An 11615-nucleotide genomic window follows, 5' to 3' on the forward strand; every position below is an offset into this window, starting at 1 on the left:
GTTATATTCCCTTAGCCTATTCTAACGTATTCGTTGTGGTTTTGGCCAGATTCGACGCGCGAGGAGGTTGATTTGCGAGGCAAGGGCATAGCGAGCTAGGACTTCGGCCATCTTGAGGTGAGTAATGGTTATAAATGGTGTCCTGAGGGTTTGAAACCCCGGATTTGCACAACGTAGTGCTATGTTGAGGTGAGACACACGCTGCATGATGAGCGTGGGGTCCATTACTGCTGGGGATTTGGACTTGGTCCATCCCGATTGATGATCTACTGTATTTTTGACTGAGACTTAAGCTATATCATTATAGTTTGGGCTAGTTGCCATGTTTGGGGCCTTGTGCCGACCTGTAGAACCCTTAGGGGTAATTGTACATGATTGACCTCACTTTACTCGTTAAAATCTACCCTCAGTCATGTTTCTAACTGTTTAATCTAATATGAACCGGCTTTGGAATAACTAAACCAAAAGGAGAGTAACATGTGGGCAGGGATCCCTATCTTATCTTAGTATGCCTGAGAGGCTAAGTTTATAGTGACTGAGAGGGGTTGAGAACCCCATAATGAGGGTATTTGATATGATATGGATCGGGCTGCACGTCGCAGCAGTATATATTTATATGGATCGGGCTGCACGCCGCAGCAGTATATTATTGGATCAGGCTGCGCGCCGCAGCAGTACTTTTATATGGATTGGACTGCACGTCGCAGTAGTATAGCGCTTGGGCTGTAGGAGCCCCTCCGGAGTCTGCACACCCCCAGTGAGCGCAGTCGACTATTATTATTGGATCGGGCTGCACGCCCCAGCAGTATATATATATATATATATATATATATATATATATATATATATATATACTATATGGATCGGGCTACACACCGCAGCGGTATAATTATGATTTCGGTTATCGTGAGAAGTAAATGAGTTGAGTACTAGCTTAAAGGATTGTTACCTGATTCTTCATTCAGTTGCTGTTTAAATGTTCTTACTGCTTTGATATAGAACTGCTTAGTGCTTTTTACGAGATTTCTTTCCGTTAGTCATTATTTATTGCTATTACTCACTGAGTCGGAGTACTCACTTTACTCCCTGCACCATGTGTGCAGATACAGGTATTCCGGAGGCGTAGTTTGAGTTATTGCTGCTATTCAGATCTCACCGGAGTCATCGAGGTAGATGCATGGCGTTCGCAGACCCGATTTCTCCCTCTATCCTCTTTACTTTCAGCATTTTAGACTATCTTTTGTTTAGGCTGTTCTTCAGACTTGTATTAGAGGCTCTTGACTCGTGACACCAGATCGGTGGAATTTGTAGTGTTATTTTCTTGATTTCCGCATATTTTACCTACTGTTACAGATTCATAATCATGTTATTTTGGTATTTAAACTCTGTTAATTGGTAATGAACTCTATATGAGGGATTGAGAGTGTTGAATTGGTCGGGCTTGCCTAGCACTGTGTTGGGCGCCATCACGACCGGGTTGGGGTCGTGACATAGAATTTTATCTACACAAGTATTTTTAAGGAATAATTTAATCCTCATAGGATTATAGTGCGAGATCTTATTATTTGCTTTGGAAAATTGATCAGCTAGAGTTTTTATAGATTTGTGATTCATGGATTCTAGAGAATAGATTATTTAGTATAAAAATTAGTACGTTAATAAATATTTATCATATTTTAAAACTCCTATCTTAAGTTTATTTAAATAAAATAAATCATTATCATTTTAATTTTAGTTTCTACTAAATTAAATCATTTAAAAGTAAAATGCAAGTACTCCAATTAAGACGATATCGTCGTTATTACAAAAAAATTATTTAAGACGAGATGGTGCCAAATAAGTAGGAAAAGAGGACTATTCCATTGTTAAACAATCATTAATCTGAACGTGCAACTATATATACACAATTGCTTTTCAGTTTTCACCTTATATCCAAAACCCTCTAAAACCGTTTTCCTCTCTTCTTTCTCAAGACAAGCTAGGCTCGCCTTTCTTCATCTTCAACCTCCGGCCACTTCCCAGCTAAAATGCCGCCGTCTAAAGGCAAAGGAAAGGGGAAGAAGAAAGGTAAATCCAAGAAAACAAAAGACAGAGCTCCAGACGCAACATGCAACTGCATTTTACTAAGAGAAATCATCATTGATATCCTTTCTCGTCTCCCTGTGAAGACCCTTTTACAATTCAGGTGCGTTTGCAAGCCATGGCGAAAACTCATTTCCAAACCCAACTTCATTGACACCCATTTCCTCCATTCCTCTTCTTTGCAGCCCAGTACCGGTTCTTCACCCATTCTTTTACACACTCGCCATCCCGAGTCCTCTGATCATCTACTCTCACTAATCAACCTGTCCCACGAGTCATCATCAGTTGTGGAAGAACTTGATAACCCTTTCCCTTTCTTCTTGCAAAATATGGTGGTTGTGGGTTCTTGCAATGGCATTGTGTGCCTTTGTCAGACACCTTTGGGTGATGTCATTATTCTTTGGAACCCAGCTATGAGGCAGTCTAGGAATGTGCCGCTTTCGAAAAGCAAACCCATTATTGGAACGCACTCTTGTGTCTCCATCGGATTGGCGTACGATTCACAAAAGAATGACTTCTTGGTCTTGAGTATTCAGAGTTTCGGACCAGAAACTATGATTGCGGATGAAGTGGAAATGTTTTCAACCAAGAGTTTCAGCTGGAAGAGGGTGCCAAATGAGATGGGGNCCAACTTAACAAGTTTTCTTTTCATCTCCCATCTAAGAAAGTATATTTTGTAAATAGCTTTGTGGTGTGGAATCAGTCACAATATATATCTCTCTCACTGTATGCAATTCTCTTATTTTCCCAGTCCAATTTTATGGTTAGTCAGCCAAACAACTTCTTGGATTACTCGTTGAAATTGGTGGAAAATAAGAGGAACTTTTTTTTAGGGTGGCTTACATGTGCACATAGAAGTATGAAAGAAGAGCTAAAATGCTTCCTTCTCGTGTCCCACTTGAAAAATAAGAGGAACTTTTTCTCCCTTTCATGTCTTTCATAGTGGGAATTGTTTGAAAAGATGTAGGCTTGGCTTCAAAGATTCATAGTGCGTGTCGAGAGTGTTTCCAGAGGATCTCAACTTCCTGTTCACCCCATTTATTTTCTGTCAATACAAGATATTCCTTTTTGTCAACAGAAACATTTGAATGATCAGAGAAACTTTTCAGCTTTCGTAGTGTTTGCTTGTTGGAGCATCAGTTGTGTTGAGGTCGATATCCAATGACTTCATTATGAAGAGACAACTAGGTCAATAGACATAGTAATATGATTGCTAGATCCTTGAAGTTATAATTCTATTTGTTGACACTGTAAAACTATGAGGTAGTTTGTTCCATAAGCATAGTTTCACTGAAATAATGCATTTGGATTGCTGTATCGCTCTAACTAACAGAATCAAGTCTTCAAAAGAAAAGAAAAAACTAATAAAACCATGTCCTATTGGTGATTGCAATAGTTCTGTTACCTATCTAGTCAATCGAGCCAGAGGTTTTGCGCTTTCTGTTTCTGGTGCTCTTTTTCTTGTTTTTGGTGAGTGTTTTCAATAAAATTCTTTATTCCTGATCCATGAACTTTTAAACTTGAATATGCAAGTACAGATGTTAGTCTTATAGATGTTAGTGTTGATAAACTAAAGCTTATTATCAATGGAAGGCTTGGCTACTTGTGTCATTGCTAACCATATTGGACGAATGTGCACTCTCTTAATGTAGTCCGACACATCCATATAGGAAATACTAGGACCTCTTCTTTAGCTGAGACGAATTATACGCTGTGATTTGAATTTCCAGTTTTGTGTTCCAATTGCAAACTTCGTAGTCTTGCCATCCTGTCCTCGTCTTTCCTCCTTGGTTCACTTGTGTCTTGCAGTCTTTAATAGATGAATTGACTTGTAGTTACTTTGGGATCTTATTCTAGACATAATATTCTAAGCTATTTGGTGCATGGCATAGCAGAGGTGCTTCTGTTTGAAATATAATTTTGATTCTCTTGAAAGTATTAGGTTTATGTATTAGCAAATTAGCATTATGCATTGGATATTTAGAATTTCTGGATACATGCATTATCTTTAAAATCTTTGCTAGTACGTTTAGTGGAACATTTTTGTCTTTGTATATCTTTGGAGTATTTTTGATATTGAACTAGTGTGCGGGATTTCTCTCTCAAATCAATATAATTTTGACTTGATAGATTAGATATTCGAAGAAACTTACTGACATTATTTTTCTTGATAATGTAGGGCTGGCGTGAATATAAAGTTCTCTACCACTTGACCCTCAGAAGCTTGACTTGGCTATATAGGATTGCGTAAAAGACATTTTGGCTGCCCCTTTTTGCTAACAACGGAGATGGCATGAAAAACTTTTTGACATACTTTTAGTTAGGAAATACTAGCAATGATGTTCATATTACAGCGTATAATTCGTATCAGCTACTTTGTATCAGATTGTCAACTATTTTGCACTGATCAACTTGTGCTTGAGTAAGCAATGGTGGGTTTATGTTTGCGTCTAATATGCTCAAGTTATATTTTTTGCTTCATTAGGTCTTTCAGTGTGTTCCATGTTCTTCACTCGATTTTGTTCCTTCCCATAAGTAATTTTCTTTTTGATTCATAATTCTTTCCAAATGTGGACTCTGGTTTAATTTGAATGTTCTTTTGGTTTCTTAGTTCTTTGCGTATGTGGACTCTGGTGCGACTTGAATTTTTTTTTTAAATAGAAAGAGTTTTAAGAAAGAAAATAAGCCTTATAAAAAAGAAAGAAAATAATACTTTTGATGTATAAACTAAATTTATATAACATATCAAAAGTTCACTTAGGGGTCGTTTGGTTTGAATATGGCTTAGGCCGGGATAAGTTATGCTGGGATTAGTTATGCCGCTATTGTTTTTTATTCACTGTTTGGTATATTGTATTAAAATGACAATTTGCATAATTTCTAATAAGAGGGTATAAGTTATCCCGGCACTAATTACCCACCTTCTACAAGGTATAAGTTATGCCGGTACTAATTTTAATCCCGAGAAAACTTATACCAAGTTTGCTAACCAAACCTGATATACCTTACCTTCTTATACCTCATATCAAACGACCCTTAATATGATGTGGGCATATAGATGTCATGTCATTCACTAAAACTAAGATAGTTTGGAAATAGAGAAACATGTTTATCTTCTTTAATCGGATTAAAAAGAAAGCCGTGTCATGTAAAATGAAACAAAAAAATCCATTTGTTTTAGTTTATTTGAATTTATTTCTTTTGTAGTTTGCTCCTAAAAAAATGATCCCTTTCTAAATTTGAAAATAATTTAGCTTAAACTTTCAATTCTACCCTTAATGATAACTTATTTTTATAACCACACAAATATTCTGGATCCCTTTTTGACTTGTTTAGGTTAATAAATTAAAAAATCTTATTTTTTCTTAAACTATGTGTCCAATCAAACACGTTCACGTAAATTTTAGAACGGAGCGAGTATATTGTAAAGCCCAAGTCATTGATCAACCAAATCTCGTGTTAACCTTACAAAATTAATATAATGACAGTGTTACTAGTAAATTGTCTCAGTTGATTATATTTTAGTCAGGCACAAACTTCATCACGTGTGACCAACCTGGATTAGATGAGAATAACAGCAATCGTAAATTTGATAAATATAAACTTGTATCAAGACAAATTTTTATATCCACGCGTTGGCGTGAAACTTACCAGCTAAGCCAAGCTGAGATATATAACAGCAAACCGTCAGCGCACCACAAATCAAAGACCGCAAAATCGCCGATCACACCGCCACGACGATCTGATTCTATCAATTGGCGTCAGCAATAATACGACTTCGCTTTGATCCCGAAACCCTAACCCGTTGCTCGATCTCTATCTCGGTGGAAAGGATGAGTGAAGAAGGCGGGAAAAACAGGGCCTCTCCGGCCACCAGCGAACCCTTGCCGCCAAACTATTACTACGGTACGTTTCAAGGAGTGGCCAATCATCCGCCTCCTCCTCCTCCACAGTCTCAGCCGGTGTTCGGTTTTCCTCAGCCCATTCCTCCGCCTGGTGCCTCCGGCGCTCCTCCTCATTACTATCCTCATGGTTATCAAACTGTTCACGGTGTGTTTTTCCACACTTTCATCTATCTACTGGTGCTTCCATAATTTTTTCTTTTATGTTTGTTGATAATTCTGTCTGTTTCTCTGTTTTGAATATTTAATGGAATAAAATCTCAGTATGATGCTTGATGAATATTCAGAATACTGATTGCCGAAACTAGCCAATTCTATTAATGGGTCCAGTGTGAAACATTAATGTTGATACCAGCAATATTATTCTCAATTTTAGTATCTTTGTAAACACAGGCTTATTGTGATAGGATGCAGATACTTCCGATTATAAAAAAGTCGTATTTTGTGCATAATTTCATCTGTAAATTCAGCTATAACTTTGTAGGTTGATTAACTCCTTGTTTTTAAGTATGTATATTTGTAGTCTCGACAAATCTGCAGATTTGTGGATTTAAGTTTTATATCCGGTTGAACATCTAGTGGTGTGTATTGGAGGATGCAGTGAAAGGAATTTCGCAGTCAGGTTCTCTGAGTTTCTCTGTTGGTTTGTTGTTAGTAATAGGAGTGATCATGGAAGGATTGATTGATATTACCTGTTGAAAGGCTTCTTTTTCTTTCAATCATGCTATTTTGATTTTCCTTCTTAGCATATTTAAAGCTTGTTGAATCCTTAATCAATGGGTTCTGACTTTAGATTTTATATGTGTGATTGCCAACTTTCTTGAAGCAACCAGAAGTTGTAAAAGTGGAGTTGAAATGTTATGGTTAACTTACACGTGAAAGAATGTTAAACTAGTTATATATCTTGTCTATGAAAATCTCGGGAAATGCAATCTAAATGCTTTCTAAATCTTATTTTCTAACTGGGCTGAATAACAGATATTTGCTGTTCAAAAATTATGTTAATGTTAGATGTTATATACCATGTTTAATATGTTGCTTCACTATGGTTTAGGTTATGCTGTTGCCGAAGGTAGACCTGTAAGGGAGTACCGGCTTCCTTGCTGTGGCATGGGGATTGGCTGGTTCTTGTGAGTTCCTATTGTTGTACTTTCTCTTAGGCTCATTTTTTAGTTTTCGTTATATATCGTGGTTAGATTGATAAAAAGTGATACATGGAATCCTACTCAGCTTTTCTTATTATTTAGAGCTTTCCCATTATTGTATTCTCAGTCTTAAATATTTTTTATAAATAAAGATGGGTAGGTTAGATGTTGGGGAAACAATGTAAGCACACAAGATTAACAACTCAGCAATATCAAAAACCTGATGTGATGGTCGCTAAGGGCTTTGCCTTTTTCTGGTGTTTCTATGACCGGATTTTCATAAACTCAATTTTATGATTCATGTAAGATTGACTAAAGATTTCAATGCTGGCTTACTTTCTAATATTTTGGTGACTTTGTTTGCAAGGTTCATCTCTGGTTTCTTTCTTGGTACCGTTCCTTGGTATATTGGAGCTTTTCTTCTTCTGTGTGTGCGGATTGATTACAGAGAGAAGCCTGGACTTATAGCATGCACATTGGGGGTAAGTTTCTCTCTCTCTCTCTCTCACACACACACACACAAAAAAAAAAAAAAAAATTATGTGCAGATGCTTTTATATGCTTTGATTTCTCCAAGCATAGCATGTTTACCTCACACTTCTATTACTGGTCTAAACATGTCACAAGTACCATTCTATGCACGGGCATTATGGGTGATCTTAAAATTGGCTTTTCTTTAACATGTACCATAACTCTCGGTGATATTTTACCAAAATTCTGTAGTCTGACAAAGAGAAAAGGATGAATATGATTATGAAGAGAAAATGATATAGAATATGGTTACCAAGAGAAGGAAGGGAAAAAGAACAATTGAAGCTGCCCTATCTCCTTTGTTGGTCTAGTAATTCTTCCCATTTTGGGATGAACAATTTGTAGCGGCATCCATAGCATAGTAGGCATTTGGAATATTTGGTTGAAGTTGGAAAAAGGAGTATCTGCAGTTGGAGTTAAAGAAGAGCCTTTGAAAGTTGTTGTGGTTGGACGTGAAGTTTATCTGAAACAAACTTACATTGTGAAAGTTGAAGGTTTGTGAGTAGAAACCATGATATCACTTGAAATACTGCTCAAACCATTATTCCAACTTCAAATTCTCTACTTCAAGTAGAAGTTGAAACACCCTACAAAATTGATATCCAAACATTGATTTGCAAATATATTTTCAATATTGTGCATGTCAAAGCAGTACACATTTGCTTTTTGTTGCATATATATGGTGGTTCGTCATTAATTCTTGGGTACCATGTGTTTTCGTAAGAGTCATGTTGACAAATATTGTTGGGGTAAAATCACACAAATTGCTCAATTTGACTGGGTTTAGGACATAAAGACTTTTGACACATATCGAAAGTTCTTTTAGAACTTGTGGTCTTAAACATGTTATGACATTTCTACGGTTATATGAACATGTCATTACAGGTAAATTGGAAATTTGAAGTTAAAAGTTTTTCAAAATATCCAATATCATCCTTTTTGGAAGTTAAAAAAAGAAAGAGTGTTGTATAAAATGGAACAGAGGGTGTAACTTTTTTTTTTATGAAGAATGGAACAGAGGGAGTAATAAATTTTGGTTTTGGCAGCTTTAAATTTGGAAAAAGAATAAGCACTCTTGTATGTCCAGTATATGTGGACTTGATATTGGATAACTATATTTATTACACCATGTAAGTGCTTACCATCAATTTTACCTCATTTGACTTAGATATCCCTTTTCTATTGCTATTACCTTATTCTAGAGAAGGCATAAATGTATATTATAGCTTGGATTTCTACGAGCGTATATTAGAGGAACATTAGAAGGATTGGGCAATTAGACTAGGTTGAGAAGTGGATTAGATTTGTGTAACCAATTGTAAAACCAACCACTTTTAAGCCCCTCTTTTTTGGCCCAATTGCTTTTAGCCCTTTTCATGTCGACATGTTCTCAATCTGCTAGATTTAGCCGAATTATCAAATCACTGTTCCTTTCTGCCTCCAAGGAAGCTTGTCTTAAAAATTACTATCCAACAATAACCTTTATTTTCGGTGCTGTCAAAGTCCTAATCTAACTCTTGCATGAGCTTTTGGCTTTACACATTTATCATGTAACATTTCCTTCTAGTGCCGACTGGTATTCAGGAAAGCTCGGGCTAGTTCCTTTAAAGAGGTCTTCTGTTTATCTTGTTCAGTCTTATTCTGATCGTGGATTTGAATCCAAGTAATGTGCAGTTCAATTCCTCCAATTTTAAAATTGAGTTCTTAGGTGACGCTTAAATCCATGTAAGCAAATAAGCAGCCCTGCACTGGTACTCTTGTACGCTTTCTTGCTCTGCTGAATACTTAAGTGATCTGTTTTATGGTTGCAGTTAGTGAGTTTTTGGCCAAAATTGTCCCTTATCTATGAGGGTAGGTCCAATTTTTGTCCCTTAAATATAACCCGAGCATCTTTAATCACTCAAGGTTGCTAAACTAGAGCACTTTTAGTCTCACACTCTCACTAACATAATCCATTTAAAACTTGACAGATAAACCCATCACTAAAAAAGGTCATTCTCAGTTTTCTCCAATTCTAGGTCCTCGTGATCTAAAGCCGGCATACGTATTGCTTGATCGTAATATTTTATAGTCAAATTGCTCTGGCCTATCAACCATGGGAAAACTTTGCTACATGGGAATACTTCTGATTCCCCGTGATCTAAACCATGGGAATTACCCTACATTATCCACTACTTACAAAGATACAGGTCCTTTGGGAACACTTTGCTACATGGACCCTAAGAACCAAATAACGAATTGATCTCGCCAAAATCTGACATTTATGCATTTGGGATGGTTCTCCAACTCTCTTGCAGTTGTTAACGGCAAAAGGCAGCAATGGAACTTCTCTACATTGTTGAAATAGCAATCAATAAGGATAGTAGTCTAACTAAGGTACTAGGTCCATAGGGTGGTAAATGGCCATTAGAAGAGACAAAAAAATTAGTAGTGCTAGCACTTAAGTGTACAGAGCTTTGTCAAGGAGACAAGTCCGATTTGAAAGAGGAAATTCTCCCTGCATTGGATAAATTGAAAGAAGTTGCTGATAAGGCTCGAGATTCTTCATCAAATTGATGCCGTCAACTACCCAGCCTCCTCCTCCTACCTACTAATGTTCTTTACTACTAGGTGAATCGGCAATGACTTTCCTTTTTTGGTGAAACAGGGAACGGCCTTTTTTACTGCTAGTTTTATTCTTTTTCAGTGTCACATGAATAGCACATGGATAGCACCGTTAAGTTCTAAACGAATTCTGTTAGTGAGACTAAAAGTGCTCTAGTTTAGCAAACTTCAGGATTATATTTAAGGGACAAAATAGATAGACAATATGAGCAAAAGGCAGGAATCCCTAAATCCCTTAGAAAAGAACCCACTCCGGAGGGAGTGAGGGGGGTATTCAAAAAGGGGAGCCGCGGGTTCTTTCTTTCCTTGTAGGAAAGGTCACCCTCATAGATAAGGGACAATATTGGCCGAAAACTCTGCAATTAGTCAAGCATATCTTTACTGTTTACAGGTTAAAAGCTCTATTTAGTAATGCCTAGCTCGAGTTTTAAGAAGGAAAAATATACGAGGAGCTGATGTATGCTCATTTATATGCTACAAAGATACTTTACGCCTTCCCTCTTTTGTTTGGATTTGGAGGTAGATGGGGATGGAGGGGAAGGAAACAAATAGGGGGGTATATAAGTTCATGGATAGGAAGCAAAGTATCAGCGTTACTTTATTATTTCTCAATTTCTTTGCTGTGACAATGTCAGCCTCTGACCATGTTTATCTTTTTGGTAATCAGGCCATGCTTGCTTTAATTGCTGTGACTTTTGGTGTGACAAAGGCAACTCATTCCTGGTGAGGCTCTCCAGGCTGCAAAATGTAATTTGTCGCGGATCGGGGGGGGGGGGGGGGTGGGGGGGGGGTGAGAGCTAACTTTATTGATTGGTTTTTATTGATTGGTTTTTGTTTGTAAGATGTCTCTTTTTTTATATCTGTATAGCAAATATTGACTTGGGTGGTTCTTATATTGAACGTGCACTCCCTTTATTAATGTTTGTGGTACTTCTTGGTTTGCTCCAGCAGTAAATGTGATGTATATTTTTGAAACTTCCCCAACATAAACCAATTGGATGTGTGTTCAGTCTGTAGAATTTGGCTGCTCCATTCGGAAGACATTAACAATTTCAAACACTGTTGGAGGATTTGGCTTATGGAATACATATATATAAATAATAAAACATATGCGTCAGACTCCAGATATGAACTAGTTTGTTGGTTAAGTCTTATCCTTGAAGCACTCTCCATAGAGCTTTTCAAAAACGTAAGTGTGGCAGAAGGTTCCACAAAGTAACATCGACATCTCAATTGCACCTATTATCATATCTTGGCAGTTGGGTCTTTTACGTCGACGTGAATTCGTCCTCGACAAAGTATATGACGGGAAGAATAATCTTAGATAGCAAAAATAATTGTGTTGATCGAC

General features: G+C 37.1%; 2 protein-coding genes across 2 annotated transcripts; both read left to right on the forward strand.

Moving 5' to 3' along the window:
* The first annotated feature begins 2027 nt into the window (after positions 1–2027).
* On the forward strand, positions 2028–2762 carry LOC109221662 (F-box/kelch-repeat protein At3g23880-like). Its single transcript, XM_019386131.1, has one exon. The coding sequence runs from the start codon at positions 2028–2030 to the stop codon at positions 2760–2762; it is 735 nt and encodes a 244-aa protein (XP_019241676.1).
* A 2945-nt stretch (positions 2763–5707) lies between these two features.
* On the forward strand, positions 5708–11030 carry LOC109221663 (60S ribosomal protein L18a-like protein). Its single transcript, XM_019386132.1, has 4 exons — positions 5708–6132; positions 7039–7114; positions 7497–7611; positions 10932–11030. The coding sequence occupies exons 1-4, from the start codon at positions 5916–5918 to the stop codon at positions 10989–10991; spliced, it is 468 nt and encodes a 155-aa protein (XP_019241677.1). The 5' UTR covers positions 5708–5915; the 3' UTR covers positions 10992–11030.
* The last annotated feature ends 585 nt before the right edge of the window (positions 11031–11615 follow it).

The sequence above is a fragment of the Nicotiana attenuata genome, unplaced genomic scaffold (genome assembly GCF_001879085.1).
Source record: "Nicotiana attenuata strain UT unplaced genomic scaffold, NIATTr2, whole genome shotgun sequence".
Lineage (NCBI taxonomy): Eukaryota > Viridiplantae > Streptophyta > Magnoliopsida > Solanales > Solanaceae > Nicotiana > Nicotiana attenuata.